The 22,234-nt window shown below is 36.8% G+C and overlaps 7 protein-coding genes across 17 annotated transcripts in view; 5 read left to right on the forward strand and 2 right to left on the reverse strand.

Moving 5' to 3' along the window:
• The first annotated feature begins 154 nt into the window (after positions 1–154).
• Positions 155–679, forward strand: Dpm3 (Dolichyl-phosphate mannosyltransferase subunit 3). Its single transcript, XM_017144793.3, has 2 exons — positions 155–388; positions 466–679. The coding sequence occupies exons 1-2, from the start codon at positions 239–241 to the stop codon at positions 598–600; spliced, it is 285 nt and encodes a 94-aa protein (XP_017000282.2). The 5' UTR covers positions 155–238; the 3' UTR covers positions 601–679.
• An 815-nt stretch (positions 680–1,494) lies between these two features.
• On the forward strand, positions 1,495–5,392 carry GILT1 (Gamma-interferon-inducible lysosomal thiol reductase 1). Its single transcript, XM_017143581.3, has 4 exons — positions 1,495–1,698; positions 4,026–4,160; positions 4,241–4,600; positions 4,984–5,392. The coding sequence occupies exons 1-4, from the start codon at positions 1,627–1,629 to the stop codon at positions 5,167–5,169; spliced, it is 753 nt and encodes a 250-aa protein (XP_016999070.2). The 5' UTR covers positions 1,495–1,626; the 3' UTR covers positions 5,170–5,392.
• Positions 5,393–5,760: 368 nt separating this feature from the next.
• LOC108055159 (cuticle protein 16.5-like) lies at positions 5,761–6,122 on the reverse strand. The gene has a single exon (XM_017138792.2). The coding sequence runs from the start codon at positions 6,103–6,105 to the stop codon at positions 5,761–5,763; it is 345 nt and encodes a 114-aa protein (XP_016994281.2). The 5' UTR covers positions 6,106–6,122.
• A 1,645-nt stretch (positions 6,123–7,767) lies between these two features.
• On the forward strand, positions 7,768–8,112 carry LOC108054334 (vitelline membrane protein Vm26Ab-like). Its single transcript, XM_017137632.3, has one exon. It carries the CDS (start codon positions 7,768–7,770, stop codon positions 8,110–8,112), a length of 345 nt encoding a protein of 114 aa, XP_016993121.2.
• A 1,641-nt stretch (positions 8,113–9,753) lies between these two features.
• On the forward strand, positions 9,754–16,773 carry CCHa2 (neuropeptide CCHamide-2). 2 transcript variants are annotated; one of them, XM_070216882.1, is made up of 4 exons: positions 9,754–9,889; positions 13,659–13,739; positions 15,604–15,860; positions 16,036–16,773. In XM_070216882.1, the coding sequence occupies exons 2-4, from the start codon at positions 13,664–13,666 to the stop codon at positions 16,120–16,122; spliced, it is 420 nt and encodes a 139-aa protein (XP_070072983.1). In that variant the 5' UTR covers positions 9,754–9,889; positions 13,659–13,663; the 3' UTR covers positions 16,123–16,773. The 2 variants fall into 2 exon arrangements, with proteins under 2 accessions (XP_070072983.1, XP_016993506.2); XM_017138017.3 differs by lacking the exon at positions 9,754–9,889 and adding an exon at positions 12,083–12,318.
• Positions 16,774–17,508: 735 nt separating this feature from the next.
• Positions 17,509–18,335, forward strand: LOC108054904 (uncharacterized). The gene is made up of 2 exons (XM_017138006.3): positions 17,509–17,691; positions 17,754–18,335. Exons 1-2 carry the CDS (start codon positions 17,518–17,520, stop codon positions 18,270–18,272), a joined length of 693 nt encoding a protein of 230 aa, XP_016993495.2. The 5' UTR covers positions 17,509–17,517; the 3' UTR covers positions 18,273–18,335.
• A 2,468-nt stretch (positions 18,336–20,803) lies between these two features.
• The window catches only part of cic (Putative transcription factor capicua), a 47,413-nt gene continuing 45,982 nt past the window's right edge, over positions 20,804–22,234 (reverse strand). For all 10 annotated transcript variants that reach the window (XM_070216397.1, XM_017138013.3, XM_070216399.1 and 7 more), the window contains one exon: positions 20,804–21,854. In XM_070216397.1, the coding sequence (XP_070072498.1) occupies positions 21,835–21,854 (20 nt within the window). In that variant the 3' untranslated portion in view covers positions 20,804–21,834. The remainder of the gene's footprint in view (positions 21,855–22,234) is intronic.

Consider the following 22,234-nt stretch of genomic DNA (forward strand, 5'->3'; position numbering starts at 1 on the left):
GAATCTGACTGGTGCGAAATTCCAATTCCAATTGGAGATACCCCAAAAAGGAGGGTGTCTCTGCTATTTTAGGCGTGTGTATCCGCTAGGTCAGCGAAGACACCCTTCTTTGGAATATTTTTGGTATATTTATTAAAGCCGGTCGGTATAATTTATCGATAATTCCGCGGTCACACTTTTATGTTTACGTGTTTTTATTTTGGATTTAGTTTTGTTTATCTTTGAAAATTAATTAAATATGACAAACCTGCAACGCTGGCTGTTCTACGCATCGCTCTTTGCGTTGCCCTATCTTTCGATTGTTTTGGGCACTGTGCAAACGGCATTTACTAGCAAGTACTTCCTGCATATTCAGCTTCTACCTCTTTTGCTCCTCGTGATTTTCGGCGTAGGTTCTCGGAAATATTGCTAATAGATAACAAAGTAACTAATTGTGATTATACTATTATAATATCTCACCCCCAGATCTATTCCGTTTGGACTGTTCTCTATAGAACTCTCACTTTTAACGATTGTCCCGAGGCCGCCAAGGAACTTCAGGATGAGATTCTGGAAGCACGCAAAGATTTGATCGCCAAGGGATTTCGGTTTCGCGATTAGGAAGAGAGATTTAAAAGCTCCCTGGACTTGTGCATGTTAATCTGTAATTCCATTATTTATAAAAACTCACGCAAATGTACTCTAGACCACTTTTTGTGGGGCCGGTCGGCTTGTAAAAATTGATTTCCCCCAGGTGCCGAAAAGTTTCTAACAACAAAGAAATTCCCTAGCATTACAAAAAAAAGACTTTTCGTAACAATTTTAGGGCTAGTACTCAACACAACAAAAAGTCGTCCAAAACAAAAAACTTCATATGAAAAAAACGTCAAGAAATCTTATTTCATATTAAGTTTTTTGTTTTGGACGACTTTTTGTTGTGTTGAGTACTAGCCCTAAAATTCTTATATTCTACTTTCATTCTTTTAAATTCATTATTTTGGCTGACATATTCTAAAAAAAAAAATTAACAATTTTGTTTCCAATCGATTTGCATTACGAACTTAAAAATTAGCATTTTCTAAAATTTAAAATTTTCTTTAAAAATTAATATTTTGAAAATTAGCGATGATCTTTAGCTGAGGTCGTTAGCTATGAAAAATGTTAATCCTTATTTTCCAACCTTAAAAAAAAAGTATTTAGGGTCACTTAAAAATGGAACAAGTTAAATGCAAAACTTTGCTTATAAAGTTCTGTTAAAATACATAGGTATTTAAAATATCTGTCACTCAACCCAATTAAAACTTCCAATTGCTATGAGCTTCCTCTTGCCTAAGCTTAAACTCTATCGCTGACTGGAATAACTCTCGATCGTGACTCTGGAATATTACCGTGTATATACACGAACGAAGCCAAGCCCAAATTGTGCAGGCAGGTCCGACTCTTTCTCTGCCGCCTTCGTTCCAGTCTGGAAATCCGCTGGGGAGCTGGGGTCTGGGTCTATAACGCCAAGCTCTCTATACCAAACAACAGTTCGCGCTCAGCCACCGAACCGCTCACATCACGTCTGCCGCTCGTTACGTGGTCAGCAGCTTATACATATACAATAAAAAAGCACTTTCAAGAGTTCTCAGAACAAGAAGCCTGAAAATGAGTCACAAAATAGCCGCTGTGTGCCTCCTGATGAGCTGCCTGATTGCCTCTGCCTACAGTGCTGCAAAGGTGAGTTTCCGGCTCAGGGAAAATCCACAACAACCCGCAAATAGACGAGCGAAAAAATCAGTAGGCAAAACTTAAATCATTACACAACAGCAAAGCGTGTCAGGGGCACCGAAATACCGACTTACCATCTAGGCGAAGACGTGATTAAGTTGGAAAACTAAGTAGTGGTGGTAGTACATAGGAAAAATAAACCCATAGAAAAGCTGCACCCTTTTCGTGGCAGCAACAAGTGGCATTTCGAGAGTTTAACGAACTGTGCCACCAGGCGGATCGGAAAATGCCGCAGTGGAAAAGCGTAGAGCATAATTGACATTATAAATAAGACCCGCAGAGCGCCCTGTTGCTCTGTTGTTATTTTCATTCGGGCCCAAGAACCGGTTCTGAGACCAGTTTCGATTTCTCACAGAGGGAACCGGTGCTGAGCATAGCCGGCAGCCCCACTGCAACTTCATTCTACACAGAACAAATTTGTGATAACTGTAGGTGATCTTAAAAAAGGGGTTAAACTATGGCAACCATATTGTTATATTCCGATTTTCAAACCTTTTTTGATATATTTTTGATTTTCTTAAATATATAAAAATTATAACTTTTTACTATCAACCGTTTTTTATTTTTACTTTTAAAACATAAAGCAATTTAAAAATAAACATTTTTAAAATATTTTTTGAAAAATTCCTCCATAAATACCTGGCTGATAGATTTTTACATTATTCAGGTACATGTTTTGCCATATACCTTACCTTTCACAACTTTGTTAATATATGTAAATATATTTATTATCACACCCCAGAGTAGCTTTATTTCTTTCTGTGCACATATGGTACAAACATCTTTACTTACTCAGCTATGGCCGCTTCTGTTGTTGTTTAGATCGAGAAGAATGGCGGGTTCTTTCAGCGATGTGTCATTAGGTTTTATATAACTTCAACTCCAGCAAAAGCAATTTGCATTTGCGTATATACCAGCGGTCGGCACACACATACGTTGACATTTTGTTTTATATTTGTGTGCTGACCGCTGTTCTACGTTATACGTGTGGGAGCAGAGCGCCGACGGAACAAAACCCTATGCTCACTTAGTAGGGCGCTGCCGACCGCTGGTATATACACACATTTGTTATTATTTTATTTTTTTTTTATTTTCCTCTGCTATTTTGGTTGGCATTGTTCAAGCATTTGAGCTTTGGTCACGAGCTGAAAATAAGTATTAGAATAAAATGTAATTTTTTCTGTTCAAACCCCCTCAATTTGTTCACATTTATCAGACACACAGATTTAATTTAGGGTAAAATAATCACATAAAATTACTTTAAACGAATGTCATTTGTTTGAAAAATCACTAATAAATAAACATTTGTGTTACAAGCACGTAACTTTGAAATTAAAGCATTTAATGATGCTCGGAACAAAAGCCTAGTATAAAAGTATGATCGATTGATCAATAATAGAATTAAAACTGAGATCAGCATTGGTTGTCTGCCTTAGGGAATTTTTTTATTATATATTTCGCCATTTGTGAATTAATTTTCAATTGAGGGAGTACACACAAGATATCAAGCCATATGCCCAAAGCAAATGTACAAACAAATGTGTCACGAGTCCAACATTAACAAAAAATTTACATTTCTGGGTGGAGCATTGGAAATTCTTTGTGATAAATTTATGGGAAGAATTAATTAACAAATTAGAAACCTAATCATAAACATTTCGATTTTTAATTACTATTAAATCTGATTCTTAAATCACTTCTTGATTTATTCTACACCTGAACACAATACATGTATACAGTTCTCCTATTTATAACTTGCATATGCTTGCCGGCTCAAGTTCAACAATATTTTGGCTTGTTGATTGGAGCATGTGGCAATTGTCCCCAATTGATAAACAAAGAGTAAAAATATTTGGACTCTGTCCAGTCAGCCGCATGTGATTTGCATGCCTTGGCTTGGCTGCACTCTCGAAAAATGCAAATTACTAAATGCACCCCCAATCGGAATTGAAACGAGTGCAAGTATTTCACTGAAAGAAAATAAAATGCAGTTGAAATATGTATCGAATTAAACGTAAATTTTGATAAATAGAAAATTAAATTAAAATATATTATTTTAATATAGATGTCGAACTTTCAAAACCCCAAAAAAGAGTTATGGAGACTTCGAGGTATAAAATACATTTTTGGAGAAATTTTACCCTTACTCTTACTCGCCTTTAAGTAACGAAAGTTCTACTCTTTAATTAAAATTATTATTACTAATTATAAAAAAGTATACATTTTAATTTTAAAATAAATTTTTATAATTTTCCGCACTTTGTTGCATTTTTAAGGTTCCCATTTCCATCTACTACGAGTCCCTGTGTCCGGACAGTGCCAAGTTCATTACGGAGCAGGTCTACCCGGCGGTCAAGGGAGAGCTGCGCGATGTGGTGGAACTCACCTTCGTGCCGTTCGGAAAGTCTCAGGTGAGTGGCCTCTAGCCCTTCGTTTGTCGGCAGGACAATGGCTCATTTGCATGGCTCTTTTTGGGCTCCTTGCTCCGCAGTTCTTCACCCAGGGCGCCGAGACGTCCTTCACCTGCCACCACGGACCGAATGAGTGCTATGGCAACAAGGTGCATGCCTGCGCCATCGAGCACATCCAGGCCAACTCCTACCAGGTGGAGTTCACCCGTGAGTCGCTCACCATCGACTTCATCAACTGCCTGATGAAGGCGGGCAAGAACTTCCCGGACAACGTCTATCCCGGCCAGCGATGCGCCTCGGAGAACCACATCAACAGCTGGGAGAACATCAAGACCTGCGCCAACACCACCGAGGGCAGCACCCTCCTCAAGAAGGCCGGCGAAACCACCCAGCGACTCAAGGAACCACTCACCAGCGTGCCCACCATCTTGTTCAATGAGGTCAGTAAATTATAATAAGTTGGTAAATAAAATAATAAAAGGGCCTTAGCTCTTATTTGAGTTTCAAATATTTTTAATTTTTTTAAAATATATATTTTTGTGATTCTTATTTCCTTCACTAAAATTAAATAACACCACAAATATTTTGAACAAATTCCCTTCAAATAAATATATACCCCTCATTCACTTTATTAATATTAAAAATTAAATAAATTAAAATTTTTTTTAATAAAATTAATTAAAATTGTAATGCTATACTACTATCCTAATAAGACCTTTTCAAAATTTAAATTAAGACAGTGTATTTTAAGAAATGTAGATAAAAAAGTTACAAATAATTTTTTTTAATTCCTGAAATATATTTATTATTCTTTTATTTACAGCAATTCGACAAGAAGGTTAATGAGCGCGCCCAGGTGAACTTCGTCGGCACCATCTGCCAATACGTATCCGCCCCGCAGCCCCGCATCTGCAACCAGCACAATGGAGCCTCCACTCCTTCCTTGGCCAGCGTAAGCGGCGTCCTTAGCTCCCTGCTGGGTCTTTGGTTTCTACGCTCCTTCTGCTAAGCCAATCTAAGCTCCACTCTTCACTGTCTCTTACAACTCTTCCAACTCAGCTCAGACCTCTGGCCAAATCGGGAATCTCATCACCTAATGCTTTGATTTACTCTTGAATTCATTGTTGGTTTGTTTTTAGGCCAATTGAAACGCAAGCCGTCCAATTATCCAGCTCGAATATGTGTATCAGAAATTAAATTAGTTTGCAAGAGCTTATCTGTATGAAACAATTTAATAAAGTTATAAAAAAACGTGTAATTGATTTTTATTTATGGTGTTTTTTAAATTTCATTAAGTGAAATGAATAGATAATAACTTAGTTTGATTCTAAGCAATAATATCTTTCATTTTAATTATGGGTCAACAAGTCAAAGAGCGACGTATATGAATATTGTTTCGCCGAAAAGTATGTTAAAATTCTAAATTTTTGGGCCGCATTACTATTAACAACACGGGATTATCGGTTGCTTCGGAAGTTTAGTTCACCCAAGGTATACAAAAATCAGTGTTAAATCGATTATAGTGTTATGATTTATTTTTTTAATGTTGTGTTTTTTTCATTTCTTGGGTAGATCAACAAGTACAGCTGGTAAGTTATTTTTACTTTTTCTTCAAGAAAGAGCTGACGACTGCCGGAGCGGAGTAGGTGGTGATGGGGGCGGCGAAGGCGGGACCAGCGGCATAAGTGGCCACCGGAGCGGTATAAGCTGGAGCACTGTAGGCGGTGTAGGCAGAAACGGCAGCAGCGTAGGTGGAGAATCTAGGAGCAGTGTAAGTGGAGTAGCCAGCGGCATAGGTGGCCACTGGAGCGGAGTAGGCCAAGGGAGCAGCAGCGGAATAGGTGGCTGCATAAGCAGGAGCTGCGGCATAAGTGGCCACCGGGGATGCGATGAGGCCAGCCTGGGCGGCGGCGATGCAGAGAGCCAAGCAGATGAGGAACTTCATGTTGATTTGGTTGTTTTGGGTTGATTGGTCTGTCAGTGACTGATGATTTTGCTCCAAAGTTTGAACCATTTTATAGGACAATTGTCGCCACTTTTCCAAACGGGTTTGCGATTTCAGAAACCCTAATTAGAACACAATTGCCTCCGCACCGAGATTTCTGGTGCGTAATGTTCGTTGAACGCGGAAGCCGCACCTCGATTATTGCCAACCAGCGGCGTATCAAATGGATTAATTCTTTCAAGTTTTCGCCTGAATAGGTGGAAGCTACTTTTCTGCTTTGGGCACTTTGTGGTTTTGTCCTACATATTTAAATATCAATTGGCTGAAGTTGCTGTCAAAATATTATTGATATTTCTGGAAAGAGTGCAATAAAAACAAGAAAGAAAGCTAGCTTCGGCCAGCCGAAGCTTATATACCCTTGCAGATCGTTCCTATTAACTTACAAATCGCAAAAATTTTAAATTTCGTATTATTTTAATATGATTTTGCAGCTATTGCGGCTATATAATATAGTCGTCCGATTTTTGTTAAATTTAATTCAAAAGTATAAGAGAATACAATAAAAACCAACGGAGCTATAATTTGTTTCCAATTATTTTCCCATTAATTTTTCGATCGTTCCTATGGCAGCTATATGATATAGTCGTCCGATTTTGATAAAATGAAAATTGAAATTCGGAAATATTTAAAAAGAGTCATGTTCTAAAGTAGAAGAGAATACAATAAAAAGCAAAAAAGCTAAAATTTATTTCTGTGTAACTTTCCCATTCATTTTCCGATCGTTCCTATGGCAGCTATATGATATAGTCGTCCGATTTTTAAAATATTTTTTTCGAAATTCTGAAATATTTAAAAAATAATATTTCCAAGAGTAGAAGGTTTTATTTCAAAAAACACCGAAGCTAGAATTTTTTTAACGTTTCGTTCCTATGGGAGCTATAAGATATAGTTATCCGATCCGGTTGGTTCCGACTTATATACTACCTGCAATAGAAAGAAGACTTTTGGGAAAGTTTCATCGCGATAGCTTCAAAACTGAGAGACTAGTTTGCGTAGAAACGGACGGACAGACGGACAGACGGACAGACGGACAGACGGACAGACGGACAGACGGACAGACGGACGGACAGACGGACATGGCTAGATCGATTCGTCTAGTGATGCTGATCAAGAATATATATACTTTATGGGGTCGGAAACGTCTCCTTCACTGCGTTGCAAACTTCTGACTGAAATCATAATACCCTCTGCAAGGGTATAATAAAAAAATTCCAAAAAATTTAACCATTAATCTATTACCTCACTTTTACTAAATATTAATTACTTATGAAATAAAAAGTATAACTAGAATTTTATTTATGAGAAAGAAATTATTAAAACCTAAGCTTAAACACTATGTATAGAATAAGTACTAATAAACCTACCTATAAAACCAAGTGGGATAATGCTAAGTGACAATGAAGTAAACGATTTGAAACGCCATGCGCTGGTAACAGACGAAAAACATTCAGTGAACGTTAGTCAGCAGAAAAAGAGTTTCGGTGACCATTGTGTTCCAATTAAGATTTTGTCTTCTCAAACCCGGTCCTATAAAATGGTTGTCGAAATTGGCAACAGCATCAGTCACTGACAGAACATCCAACCCAAACCAACCAAATCAACATGAAGTTCCTCATCGTCTTGGCTCTCTGCATTGCCGCCGCCCAGGCTGGCCTCATCGCATCCCCAGTGGCCACTTATGCCGCAGCTCCTGCTTATGCAGCCACCTATTCCGCTGCTGCTCCCTTGGCCTACTCCGCTCCTGTGGCCACCTATGCCGCTGGCTACTCCACCTACACTGCTCCTAGATTCTCCACTTACGCTGCTGCCCCTCCTGCCTACACCGCCTACAGTGCTCCAGCTTATACCGCTCCGGTGGCCACTTATGCCGCTGGTCCCGCCTTCGCCACCCCCATCACCACCTACTCCGCCCCAGCCGTCGTCAGCTCCATCCTGAAGAAGAAGTAAGAAGGACTCGATCTATCCTAAATGCACTTAAATAAAAAATGAAATCAAAGAACTCAAAGTAAATACACAGGTGTATCATTTTTGATCCCCTAATAGGAAGTATGTCTCCCTATCTATGGGGTTTCCCATTAATTAAAAGTCGGTCAGATGATGCTGTTCGCTGATAAGGATTTGGCATTTTCCAGATGACAGATGATCAACGTTGGGCAAAGTCATCGATTGCGGGGCCTCTAACTCTGCCCCTGTGTTTGTTGTCAAATATTTTGATCGCCGGGCGTTCGAGCACCGTCAGCTGCTTATCGGCTAATTTGTTTTTGGTGCTCAGCGATAAGCTGCGGGGGAGATGGGCGAGATAGGGGATATTCACTGTAGCAACAGGCTAAAGCCAAACGGAGGCTAAATCGCATTCAAGCGGACAGATTACACCAGATGGACATGGAATCGGAGGTGGAGGTGCCAATTGTTGTAAACAAGTCGTTGGCGAATCAATTTGCTCGCCCTGTTGATGTGCAAACGAGATTTGATGACCCAGGGAAAAACTTTAAATTTCTGACTGCATCTGAACTCAACAGCAACTGACATTAAAAAATCGTTTTATTTATTGCTGAAAGGTCTAATATAGATTTTAATTTGCAGTAATATTAATAATTATTAAAATAAAAATTAATTGGTTAAAGGCTTATTTTCAACTAAAAGCTGAGAAAGCGAAAAGTTAAGAAACACATAGGCTATTACTAAAAATCGAATTGTCACTGTCAACACAATAAAGTTAAAAATTGGTGTATTAAAACGTTATAGCTAATTTATAATGTACATATAACTAATTTTGGCTCCTTAAAATAAAAAAGCTTTAAGCAAACTCAATATAATAAGTTTTCAAGTAATTATTGGTACCATAAAATAAATAAAAATCAATTCAAAACCCAGAACTTAAAAAAACAAATATCAAATCATTTTTATCTTTCTTAGGAAATTATTTAAACTAAAAGTGGTAGGTTTTTTGGTAACTGGAAATTCTTAGATGTGCCCTTATAGTTTCTTGGGTAAGAGATAGCCAATATAAATAAAATTAAAATGCATGAGCAGCTCAAAGGGAATCTGTAAAGCCTTCGCTTGGGGACTTGGTCAATTGGATTTAGGCGTAATTAAGTTCTGAGTTCGGATTTTGGGCAGACCTCTAAGCTGAGGCTAAATGGGTGTTACGGGGGGTTGGGGAGGGTTAGGAGTGCACTGGGTCCAAATGGCGATTTTGGCAACTACGTCAGCAGCCACTCGTGACTGCCAATGATGGGAATTCATTCATATCCGCTGGCTTCGGCGATGTCGAGCAAATAAATCTGAGCGCGCTGCTAATTTGACGTCCCCCGAAGCGACCTTACTTCGCCCCCTTTCACCCCCTTTTTTACTCGACTTTTTGCACCCACGCATAAAGTGAATTTTCGAGCGACCAAAAATATCGCTGCATACTTCTAGGCAAATGTGCTTCGTGTGTCGCTCGGCTTTTTGCTCGCTTCTGATTGGCCGTTTAAGCATTTGGCCCACGCACACAGTGGCACACTCACCCACACACCCATACACGTACACGGCTAGGAGTCAATGTTGCAGCTATAAAGCTGGACGCTTTTCCTTTCGCAGCACCAAAAGAACTCCGGCTTGCAATCGAACAGCAGCAGCAGCGGCAGCCCAGCGAATCCATCTGGCAAGGACGAGGACGTCGACGACCGGGACGAAAGACAAGGACATTTCCTTTGGACAGTAGCCAACCAGTTAAGTGCAAGTAAGTGCCGCCCGAGTTGACCAAAAAGTGCTAGAAGTTTGTGTGAAAGTAAAGAAAAATTAAAACAAAAAAATTAAAATTAAAAATAAAAAGCTGTATTTTTACTGGATTTAATATTCGAAAAAATCATGAAATTTTTTGTCCAAAAATATGGTTAAAATAATTACTTCAGGCTCCAAAAAGGAATACAAAAATTCAAATCTTTGCAAAAGAAAATATAGTTTAAAAAATCGAATATTAAGAACTAAAAGATTATAAGAAGACTATAAATATTAAAACGTTTTAATAAAATTAAGTCTTCCTAAATCAGTTAATCATTCTAATTAATCCCAAGATACCCGCCCATTCTCGTTTACATTTGTTTACTTTAATTGTTGGCCTCTTGACTTGGTCAATTAATTTGCCAATGCCCTACGGTACGCTTTCAATGTTGCCCGTTTTTGTTTATTTGTCTTATCTAATTGAATCAAATTAGATTTTGGAGCCATAATTATGGCGAAGGGGGCCTTGCTACTTCCTTATCCGCTTTGATTTATTTTTAATAACTCCCACTTAAACGCTGCTGGCTAGATTTCCTCGCTCAAAGAGGAAACTTCAAATCGCTGTAGAATCACCAATTTGCCTTAGACAAAGTTAAAGATATTAAAATTCAGGAGATTCCTGCAAGCAGCTGTATAAATCATGATTTATCCTAAGCGGAGGATAACAGACAGATGAGCATTTTCTAACAACTTGTTGCTGTTGGAAAAGAGAACTTCGCAACGACTTTAACTTTAGGGGTTTCCCTTTTCATGGATTACACTTACAGGGTTAAACATTTTAAATGTAATTAAAAAAAAAATAATAATAAAGATTTTAACTCAACATTTTTGAGAAATATGAAGAATGTCCAATGGAAAAATATAAAATATTATAATTTTGAAAATAAACCCTACAAAATATTTTTTGGCAGATAAAAATAGAAAGCTTTTTTAACTTTAAATAGACAAAGTTGCAATCAACAAAATGGAAACAAACATTTTTTAAATAAAATTATTTATATCGCATTTAATACACACAAGGATACAATTTTGAAGTAGCCTATCCACCAGTTAACCTGCTCTTAACTTAACTTTCCACAAGACTACTGTTTTCAACTTTCAACTTGGCTGCAGACTTTGCTAAGCCGCGGAAAACCGCTCAAACTCTTGACCCGACTTCTGGCCGCTTTTAATTTGATTTTCCTGGTGTCTCCTTCCACTTGACTGAGTGTACTTAATCTATTGCCCATTGTTCTGTATCTCCTTATCGCGGCGAGAACAATCTGATCTGATCCGATTTGAAATGATTTGTGCCAAAGGCACGCTTCCATTGGATGACCTGGTTCGCAGCTGTTTGTTTTTGTCTTTGCGTGAGTTATCAGCCTGTGATTAGAGAATTTCACACGGAAACCGATCGGCAGCTCTTGAACTTTGCTTTCGGTGGTGTACTTAAAAAATATTCTAATTTTAAACAAAATACTTATACATTCGAAAAAAGTCATAAAATTTAAGAAAGATTTAAAGTAACTAAAAGTAAACGAAACATCAAAGCATAAAAAACTTGTAATCAGATTAAAGTAAAATTTGGTAAATTAATATTTGAAAATGTAAATTGTAAATGTATTTAATTAGTAGCCTAGTTTTTTTGTAGTGCTCATCAGAATATTAAAGGGAACACCAGCACCTGTGGAAAGTTTTTGAAACCAGCGATTTACGACTTTTTGAACGGGTATTAGTGACAGAATTGTGGCAGGCAACAGCTCATTAAGGCATTATTATCACAACTAAATAGCTGGGAAAATTGATAAGCCCAAGGGTCGAGTGCTGGCACGGCCGACCCTGCGCCTTGGTAAACAATTATTATATATTTTTTCGTGTAATGAGAATGCTGTTATTGTTTTCGCACTGCGTGGGCTGCCCTGCCTGCATTTATTGTGTTGATTTTTATTGGTCTGCCGCCAGTAGCGCTCTACATATTAATTTTCACTTATCGGCTGGTCATAAATTTAGCCCGACCAGTGACTGAAAATAGTCCATAGATCTGGGGGTAGGGAAAATGGAAAAGTGTGGGCGTAAGTGCGCGTGACACGGATTGAGCGGAGATTACGGGTAAGATCGCCGTTTATCAGCGGGTCGAGATTTCGATGCCGGCATATAGATCCGGCGACTCTATAGCTCGGCCTCAGTCGCTGGCGGGAGCTTGAAAATGTGAAATCGCGCTCAGGGATTCGGACGGTGGAATTGCCATATCAAACGGGAATTGGCAAAAACATCCGCCCCAACCATACATATCTGTGATTATATAGTGGCCATCTAACTCGAACTGATAGTCCCTGTAACAAGCAAAAAACAAAGAAAACTGCCGTATAAAGTGCACAAAACCCAGAACAGCTAATCAGTCTGATTAAGGTGAGTTATTCAAGCTGCAGTTAAAGGCGACACGCGACCAGGTTCGGTTCTCAATAATAAAATAAATTACGCTCACGGGGCGTATGATTGATGTGTTTTCCTATCATCAGCTGTTATTTTGCTTAATATCTTAAGCTCTTTAAAACTGAATTCTGTTTTTAATCACTAGCTATTTAAAGCTTAAAAAATTAATAATATTTGATCTTTTTGTTTCGTTTTCGTTTTTTGGAATTATTCTGAATGATATTTTAAAGTATTTATACCCGTTACTCGTAGAGTAAAAGGGTATATTGTATTCGTGCAAAAGTATGTAACAGCTAGAAGGAAGCATTTCCGACCCTATAAAGTATATATATTCTTGATCAGGATCACTAGCCGAGTCGATCTAGCCATGTCCGTCTGTCCGTCTGTCTGTCCGTCTGTCCGACTGTCCGTCTGTCCGTCTGTCTGTCTGTATGAACGCTGAGATCTCGGAAACTATAAAAGCTAGAAGATTGTAATTTTGCATGCAGATTCTAGGAGTTCCTACGCAGCGCAAGTTTATTTCAAAACGGTGCCACGCCCCCTCTAACGCCCACAATCGCTTATATACGATTTTAAAAATTTCAATATTTTGGAAAAGTAAAAATGCAGTTTTATTGTGTTTATCAATTTTTTAATCGGACCATTCGTTAAAAAGTTACGGCGGATTAGCTGAGTAACGGGTATCTGATAGTCGGGGCACCCGACTATAGCGTTCTCTCTTGTTTTTTTTTAATTTCTCTAAATTTCTCTAAGAAAACAGGTTCGTTACCTAATAAAATACTTAATTACGAACACATGGCGTATGATTGATGCTATGAAGGAGCATCAGCTGTTGCCAAATTTTAATCGGTTTAATTTCGGTCCTAGGCCCACACACAAACTCGAATTTAGTGGGATATTCATGCAGGTCCCAACCAATTAAATGACTTATCTTTTATCTATGAATATCCTGAATATCCTTGGGTAAGATGTCCGCAAGATGATGAGCACTTGGAAAATTCAAAGCACGTAATAAACAAATGTTTGTGGAACTTCCACCTTTTAGCCCTCAAGTCACATACACGCCCAGGCTAATTGTCTTTGTGTGGCTGCGTGGGCGTTACATAAATCATAGTTCAAAAGTTTTTGCGGCCCAGGATTAGCTTCTTAACTGCATGTGGACTCTAGGAATCGGATTCGATTTCAACTCGCTCGCCGCGCTGTGTTCGGATTTCCTAATTAGTGTAGCGCCCCAAGGGCCAAAAGCCACAATGTCATCGCCAGAATGCCAGACTTCAACAGGTGCTCATCCCTTTGTCTCCGCTCCTTTCTTGCAGGTAACATGAAATCCACCATTTCTTTGCTGCTGGTCGTCATCTGCACCGTGGTCCTGGCCGCGCAACAGAGCCAAGCGAAAAGTGAGTACAAATTGGCTAATTAACAAGATCAAAGCTAATTTAGTATTTATTTTTAAGATTTTTTTCTGCGAACTACGATTATTTAATTTAATTTTGTTTATTTTTTGTTTTGTTAAATATGGGGTAATATCTTTATTTTAAATTATTTAAGTATTAATTTTAAGCAATAACATACATTTTACATTTAATCATAACAAATTAATAACTAAATTAAATATATCATAAAATAATTGAAAGGAACTTTTTCTTAAATATTTTTTTATTTTATAAAAACACTTGCGCTTTTTTTTATAAACATAATTTTACACTTTTAACCTTTTTATGATGTTATCTTTTTAAATATCACCTACATATTTTTGCTGATGCACTTGCCCTTAAAGCTCTCACATTGAAAATATGCAGGTGAACTTTCGATGAAATATTCATTAAATTGAAGCGCGAAAAACAAAGCCATAAATGGGTGTCAAAGGGGGTGGCTTGATATCCGCACACTCGCCGCCCATCGAGGCAGCATCAATTGTTGCAGTTTAATGCAACGCAAACAAACGTGGCGTCTTTGTTTTTCCAGCTGTGGGAAACGTTAAATGGCAACAACAAGTTCGTCGTAATAGGGCGTTGTGAAAATGGGGGAAAGTGGGGAGCCATTTCCATTTCCCTCAGCAGGTTGCAACTATCTCAGACACACGAGCCATGTGCGAAATCGTTTTCCTTGAAATTATTAATAGTGAATGTCAGGCGACTCGAGGAGACTTCTGACTTCAAGACATCCGCTTCCATCCAAAACCCATCTGTTTTCCCATTCGCTCTCTATGGCCAAAAGTTTGTGATTTGATTGCCTTTGAAACGGCATTTAAGATGTTGGCAGGCTAACTTATTTAGAGCTCCCCAAGCGATTACATGGGCAATATTGTAGGGCGGGCAATCAAGGATGTAACGGATAGCTAAATAATGTAAGAAAACAGCCAAACATTTATTTTTAACTTATTTATTTAATTTGAATTTTACCTTAGAATAAATTTTCAAATATAAAATATTTTTGAAACGGATTAAAACAAAACTTATTTGATAAAAAATTAAAAATATAAAAACTCTATTTATTCAGAGGCACTCAGACTCGATGGGGCTTCCTTAAATAACCAAGGTCCTTGAGATTACAGAAACTCATCAGCTTAGCCAAGTCCTGCCTGCCGCTCCCCTACCTCAATTTAAATCCTGCGTATGTCAAGGACAACTCCCAAGTGTGCAACAGGAAAATTTATGTTTGCCTTGTGTGGGCGGAAATTCAAAAACAGCAGAAAGTCAAAAGTTTGTTCACACACAGCCAGGCAGGCAGGCAAACAAAATGAAACTGAACCGTCATGGGGTCAAATGGTTATCGCCGGATGTCTCTCTTGAGCTTTTGGCTAGCGATTAAAGATTTCGGCAGTAACGAAAGCCATGGGAGCAGAGCAGTCTATCTGAAAGTAATGTAGGAAATATTGGGGGTGGGTGCGTTGGGAAATGCACACCCATCGGCAGAACTTAAGGTGAAAGGCAGGGGGTTCCTAAAATCGATTAGGTTCCAGAACAGTGACATTTCTCATTTGTTGAATGCCTTTTTAGCCAATTTATCGCTGGTTAACTAGATAATTTTGGGAATACTTTAGAATTTTTAATGTTTGCTATTAAATGTACCAAAAATAAATTTATTTCTATTTATTGTTTTCTTTTTTTTAAAGCATACATGTTTTAACTTCATAAATTAAATGGTTATTTTATTTTTACTATATTAATTTTTTTGGCTGCCTTATTTATACTCTTTAAAAGCTTTTGATGAGTTACCTTAAACTCTGCTTGACTTATTCACTTTTCAATCTTTTTGCAGAGGGATGCCAGGCCTACGGTCATGTGTGCTACGGTGGTCATGGCAAGCGCTCCCTGAGCACCGGATCCGGGTCCGGAACGGGAGTGGGCGTGGTGGGAATGGGCGAGACAGCCTCCGGAGGGCAGGAACAGGACTTCGTGCGTCCAAATGGCCTGCTGCCCATGATGGCGCCGAATGAACAGGGTGCGGTGGCGCCCGAGGCCGACTTTAATGACTATCCCGCCCGTCAGGTGCTCTACAAAATCATGAGATCATGGGTAGGTGCTCTATATTCTTAATGTAACCAAATTTTAACATGAAATGCATCAGTTTATGACTTTTGGTGTTTAAAAAATTCATTTGAAATCTTAAAACCACAATTGAATTATAAATTGACTTTAGGAATTATGGTTGAAAATGCATTTACAATAAACTTTCCTTTTTTCCCTTTAGTTTAATCGACCACGACGACCGGCTGCTCGCCTAGGTGAACTGGATTATCCTTTGGCCAATTCCGCCGAAATGAATACATTAAACTAAGGCGTGCTGAAATATATCCACACACATATCCACAAACCACAGCGAAAATAACAACAACAAGAACAAACCTCAAGAAGGAGAGCAACAAGAGCACCATCAACAGCAACAACAACAACAACACATGAATTACTTATGAATGTTAATTACTTTCGCAACTTGTATAAAATGTTTGATAAATGTCTACACATACCGAACAGTCAATTTTCAAGCTAATTGCATAAACATCCAACACAAGAAAAAAAAACCAACTGAAATTTTTAGGGGCTGGTAAGGATTTCAGTGTCAAAAAAAAATAAAGAAGGAGCGGACGACGAAGAATAAATCGAAGAAAACGGCAAAGACAGCGTGTTTCAATGTTAATATATAAAGTATATATATTTTATTTATGTTTATTTACGAGGAAAGCGAAAGACTATATGTAGTTGTAATTTTACTTTAAACGAAAAAATAAATATATTAACTCCAAGAAGAAATTTAAAAAAGTATATGCATACCACATTGGAAAACATTGTAAACTGTGTATGTTAAACATTATAGGTGTATATTTATATCATGGCAGCGCAACACAAACAAATTGTTGACAACAGTTTTATTTATAAAGAGATGCTTGTTTAAATAAATAAGATAATGTGCTATAAAAGCAACAAAATGTGTGATTGGCTTTTATATCTATGCATTTCCCTGATTATATTTTGGCATAAAATGGTCTCCGAACTTATTCACATTTTCAACATCCAAAACGATCGGATATCATATTTTGTGACGAAAAATTATAGTAAATTGAACTAAATAAATATAATTTAATACCATTTTCGCGTTCTTCAACTCAGATGTCTATTGGGTTCAAATCAATTTTCGTCACAAATATGATAACAGATCTTTTGTAAGCTGAAGGGCCAACCGATACTGGTTTTTTACCCCATCAGGAGGAGTTTTTGGCTGATTTATGTACTGCTCTTCAGTGCCTGAATGAGTACTATGGTACTTGAGGCACTTTAACCTTGGTTAACAAATTTTTCCTAACCGTGAAATATTTCCTAAGCATTGAACTCTTATCAACCTGGCGTTAGTGCGCTAAACACCAATGGGCTAATAAACAATACTTCGAAATTATAATGATTCAATTACCAATTTTTGTCGTATTGTTTATAGAATGTGTCATAGGTGTTTTGCCAATTCCCAGGTCAGATACTACGAATTCTCCCAAATTTTAACTACCAATAACCATAAACAAAATGAAGATTATTAAGCGATTAGAAGCGTTCATGGTTATTTGGCGAAAAATCAAAAACAAGCATAAACCGCCCGGCAACTGATAAGGTTTTGGGAATATGGACTATATAAGCCCTCCGTTAGGAGGTCTCAGGCCAAAAAGAAAGCGAAAGTGAAAGCGAAATGCAGTTCTTGGAGGTGATCTTTATTGTGGGTCTGAGCATTTTGTGCTCGCTGGGCGAATTGGAAGGCCATGGCATGATGTTGAGTCCAGCAGGTAGATCATCGCGTTGGCGTTACGATTCCTCGGCGCCAACAAACTACGATGACAATGCCTTATATTGCGGAGGCCTCTGGGTAAGGTTGATTCTGGAAAACTACCTAAGTGATTGTGTTTAATTATGTTTCTGATCCCCTAGAAACAAACCGAAAATGGTGGAAACTGTGGACTTTGTGGCGACGATTGGAGTTTGGATCAGCCGCGTCCCAATGAGCTGGGCGGAAAGTACGGCAGTGGAGTGATTGTTCAGAGCTACGCTGGCTTAACGGAGGCGGAAATCACTGTCAAGATAACGGCAAACCATCTGGGCTACTTCCGGTTCCACATCTGCAATCTGGATGAAAACGGCAGCGAGTCGGAAAATTGCTTCAACCAGTATCCCTTGAATTTCACCGATGGCAGCCAGAAATACGATATCAACACAGCCACTGGCGAAATCAAGGTAATCTTGAAAATTCCCAGTGATCTTAACTGCATTCACTGTGTTTTGCGCTGGACCTACACGGCGGGAAATAATTGGGGCGTCTGTGAGGATGGAACTGGGGCCATGGGATGCGGTGCCCAGGAAACCTTTATAAACTGCGCCGATATCAGTGTGCTGTCCTCGGCGAGAAGTATCATTCAGGAGGTTCCCGTAGAAGTGGCGGAATCAGCTTAATGGGGTCTCAAGCGAACCACTTTGTTAATCTCAATTAATTAGTATATCCTTCATTAAGTTCCATATTAATACCTAAGAAAATGTGTTCAGTTCAATAAACAAATAATTATGAATGTATATTTTTCTTTTATTCAATAAATTTATCATCGTATATATTTATTTATACATATATATGTGTGTGTTTCGAGTGTTTGTGTATGTGGATTGTTGGTGATGACCGTGACTGTCTTCGAGGTTCAAGGGCTACGCACTCCTTCCTCCCTTCAGATGGATACTACTAATTAAATACTTTCTTTCGAAAGCCCCTGTCTCAGACGTATTCTTAACGATCGAATAAGATTTGCACATTTCAATATTTAAATATTCTGTTCTGGATTTGGTTTTGGTTTACGCTATCCTGTATATGATCGTATTTGTATATTATAATTTAATATTCGTAATTTGTCTTAAGTGTTCCGTGGCTTACAAAATACGTTTCACAATAACTGGCTTATTAGTTAACTTCACAAATAAGTTGTATGTATATATATATATTCTTTTGTTAATATTTTACAAAGCCTTCAAAAGTCAATTGCAAATAATAAATTGGGAAATTTCACTACTAAACTCAAATGTCGCGTGGTAACTTCAGAATTGTGCCGTTCAATCATTGACTTAAGAATATTATTTTGCTTTCCGTTTATCGTTTAACAATTAACTAAACAAACCGCAAACAACAGTGTTTAATGTAACCTCGATTGCCACTAGAGATGTCATCGTTCAGATGAATGTAGATATAAATTTAGCTCTATATTTTGAGGAGAGTTCAGCTACGATTTAAAATGCCCTCCTCGATTAAAAACTATAAAAAACACCTCTCCCTTTATCGTCAAAATGTGCGAATCGCTCACAACTGAATTACAAGAGTTTTGAACCCTCTTCGGGGTTTCGTTTCTAAATCTCCTCCATTTAAAAGCATTTTAAAATACAGTGGATGCCCTTCGAGAAAAATAGATGTATATATTTTAGTATATTAATGTGGGGGAGGAGGTCCTTCGCTTCTCTACCAAATATTTTGTTATAAAAGCACCTAATAAATTTTACACGTACTCGCAAAGTTTGTTCACTTGCCTCGCTTGTATAAATAGCTAAATAGTTCATCTTTTATTTTTACTTTGCTCAAAAATTGTCTTTAACATTATACAACACTATCTGTATTTTTGTTTTCTTTTTTGTAATACCTGAATTTTAGAATTTTGTATCCGAAACGCCATTTTTTGTTGTGTGTTTGCTGACTGAGTTTGTTTCCTTTTTGTTCTCAATCTTGTAATTGCCAAAGGTTGTTTAGTATTTCCTGCTAGTTTTCCTTTTTCTGTGCTTAATTTTCTTAGTCCGAAATGGTTGGTTGCCAAAAATGTTCTTTGTTGTATCAGTTATTCGTTTGTATAAGTTTTCGAACTTGGTACAGGTCAAAAAGTTTGTTTTGCCTCTTCACTTGACCTAATTGACAAACATTTGTTTACTTATCTTCTTTGGGGATTCGATATTTAAACATTGTTAGTTAAGCTTTGTCATTGGCACAAGTTTGCTTGCTAGGGGGGAGGAGTTCGGGAGGAGTTGATGGAAATAAAAAGCAATCTTCTGTGTGGCTTATACCACAATTAAGTTCACACGTTGGTTCGAATTTACTTATAAACTTGGTTTTATTTTTGTTTTTTATTTGTATTTTTTAACATTAACACACTACATTTTACGCTCATTCGCTTTTTATCATATAAAATTTCGTTTGTTCACTAATTAATACAAATAACTAATAGGTAATTAAAACTTATCATCATAAAGAAACTATAATATAATTAAAATATTTTTAAACACGAAACTAATAAAATTATAAACGACTACGTGAGTTGATTTTAAATTTTACAAATTTATTGATTTTTTATTTTATTGTTCTGGTTAATTTCTATAATTGCAGCGTCCAGCATGAATGGAACTTAATGGAAGCGGCATTTAATTTAATTCACATATTGTATTTGATGATTTTAATTATTGCGTATTTTAAATGATTGTGATAACTATAATGTGAATATGGTTACTATAATTTATTTTTCATTACTAGGTTATTTTTGTGTATTTTGAGTGTATATCTGTAAGTTTTCTTTAATTTTACGAATTTTTCGCAACCGTTGCTCCTTTGGGGAAAACACAAAAAAGATTCGTAAAAAGTGTGACTGAGTGAAAGAAAAATTTGATAAAGTACTTAAGATTAGAAAACCACATAATTAAACACATAGATCAGCGACAACATTAAATAATTAACAATTCACAAAGAACAGAATTTTGCATACGAATAAAATGCAGTCACATACTTAAAACATTAATTTACAACTAAATTTATTTCAACCGAAATGGTAAACAATATTAAAAAGTATATTGCAGCAACAGTGGAAGACAGTTAGTTCTCTCATTCTCTCTCTTTTTTTTTTTCAATCATCTTCTGTAATAAATTTGTTACAATTATTTTCTTTTTGAAGTTTATTTTTCGGTGTGTGTACAATTTAAAAACAGGCTATACTAAAATAATAATAATAAAATATATATATATAAATTATAATTCAATTAGACAACAGTGTAAAAAGCCAATTCAAGGAAATGTACATACAATTTAAAAAGGTTTGTTTTCGCATAAACTTTGAGAACAAAAGCAAACAGTTTAAAAGCATTTAGATGTGTGCGAGTGGGTGTTAATGTGGGTGTGTTTTGGGGATTTGTTCTCGTTAAAAATGTTATGACTAAATATACAATACAACTACAGTGTTCATTTCAAGTTTCTTACTGTTCGATTTATACAATTCTTTGCTTGTGCTTGATACACTTCAAAATTAATGTGCAATTTAAGTTAAGGCTTAACATCTATTTCCGTAGTTTTTCTTAACTCTTCCAATTTGTTATTTGCAGTTACGCAAGTAAATTAAAACCTAAGCCTTTACGCGGGGATTATACAATGTTTCCATTATGTATTTTTTTTATGTTTTTTATGTATGTACTTCATATGTGCTTCAAAAGTTCAAATTTTCATCAAAATTTCTACCTCTCCTCTGCGTTGGTTGCTCCTGATTTATTAAGCTGCTTAATAAATTCATTCGTAATCAGTTTCTCCTCTCTACTCACAAATTACTTTGCTTGTAAATATTTTGTATGCCTATTGTAATTAAAAATTTGTAATTTTTTCTATTTTCTCTGTGTAACTTCTCTCGCTATTAGCAGTTAATAATAAAAACTAGTTAACCATGCATCTCATGCATGAGCTGTAGCTAAAGTGTGAGCTCTTTTGTTTCTCCCTTCTAATTTTGTGAGTGTGCGTTGCTGCAATTGTTGTTGCTGTCGATTCGTTTACTATCCTTAAGTAATGTTGTCACTTGCAGCAAACAATCTGTTGTTGTGTCCTGTTCCCGCCAAACTCCTCGTCCTCGTCCTTGTCCACTCCAATTTACTTGTACTTGGTATCAGATTCAGTGGCTTTGGTGGCGGGATGTTGCTGCTGCTGCTGCTCAGGGTGCTGTTGTTGTTGACCACCTGTCGTTTAGTAATATTGAAAAACATCTGTACAATGTTTTCATTGAGAAAAGGAAATTAAATCAAAATTAAACTCAAATATATATTTAAATTAAAGATAAAAGTAAAGGAAATTAATTAAGTACAAATATGGGAAACAGTAAAGGAAATTAAACAAGGTTTAAACAAAAATGAAATCAAAATCAAATCAAATTAAAGAAATAAATCAGTAGACATCGGATTTTAGGTGAAATCGATTTTATTAAATATGATTTAAAGCCACAATTGATTGGTTACAATTTTTTTACAAAAACCTCAATTAAGTTTTGCCTAAATCAAATTATAAAATTTGTAACCAATGAAATGTGGCTTTAAATCTTTAAAAAAAAACGATTTTACCTAAATAATAATTAATATTACATATTATA

The sequence above is a fragment of the Drosophila takahashii genome, chromosome 3R (assembly GCF_030179915.1).
Source record: "Drosophila takahashii strain IR98-3 E-12201 chromosome 3R, DtakHiC1v2, whole genome shotgun sequence".
In the NCBI taxonomy this organism is placed as follows: domain Eukaryota; kingdom Metazoa; phylum Arthropoda; class Insecta; order Diptera; family Drosophilidae; genus Drosophila; species Drosophila takahashii.

Excerpts from the sequence above, each read along its gene's own strand:
- CCHa2 (XM_070216882.1), top strand. The coding sequence starts at position 13,664 with ATGAAATCCACCATTTCTTTGCTGCTGGTCGTCATCTGCACCGTGGTC. Across the intron at positions 13,740-15,603 it reads GCAACAGAGCCAAGCGAAAA|AGGGATGCCAGGCCTACGGT; the intron begins GTGAGTACAAAT and ends ATCTTTTTGCAG. Across the intron at positions 15,861-16,035 it reads ACAAAATCATGAGATCATGG|TTTAATCGACCACGACGACC; the intron begins GTAGGTGCTCTA and ends TTTTCCCTTTAG.
- Dpm3 (XM_017144793.3), top strand. The coding sequence starts at position 239 with ATGACAAACCTGCAACGCTGGCTGTTCTACGCATCGCTCTTTGCGTTG. Across the intron at positions 389-465 it reads TGCTCCTCGTGATTTTCGGC|ATCTATTCCGTTTGGACTGT; the intron begins GTAGGTTCTCGG and ends TCTCACCCCCAG.
- GILT1 (XM_017143581.3), top strand. The coding sequence starts at position 1,627 with ATGAGTCACAAAATAGCCGCTGTGTGCCTCCTGATGAGCTGCCTGATT. Across the intron at positions 1,699-4,025 it reads CTGCCTACAGTGCTGCAAAG|GTTCCCATTTCCATCTACTA; the intron begins GTGAGTTTCCGG and ends TGCATTTTTAAG. Across the intron at positions 4,601-4,983 it reads CCACCATCTTGTTCAATGAG|CAATTCGACAAGAAGGTTAA; the intron begins GTCAGTAAATTA and ends TTTTATTTACAG.
- LOC108054334 (XM_017137632.3), top strand. The coding sequence starts at position 7,768 with ATGAAGTTCCTCATCGTCTTGGCTCTCTGCATTGCCGCCGCCCAGGCT.
- LOC108054904 (XM_017138006.3), top strand. The coding sequence starts at position 17,518 with ATGCAGTTCTTGGAGGTGATCTTTATTGTGGGTCTGAGCATTTTGTGC. Across the intron at positions 17,692-17,753 it reads TATATTGCGGAGGCCTCTGG|AAACAAACCGAAAATGGTGG; the intron begins GTAAGGTTGATT and ends CTGATCCCCTAG.
- LOC108055159 (XM_017138792.2), bottom strand. The coding sequence starts at position 6,105 with ATGAAGTTCCTCATCTGCTTGGCTCTCTGCATCGCCGCCGCCCAGGCT.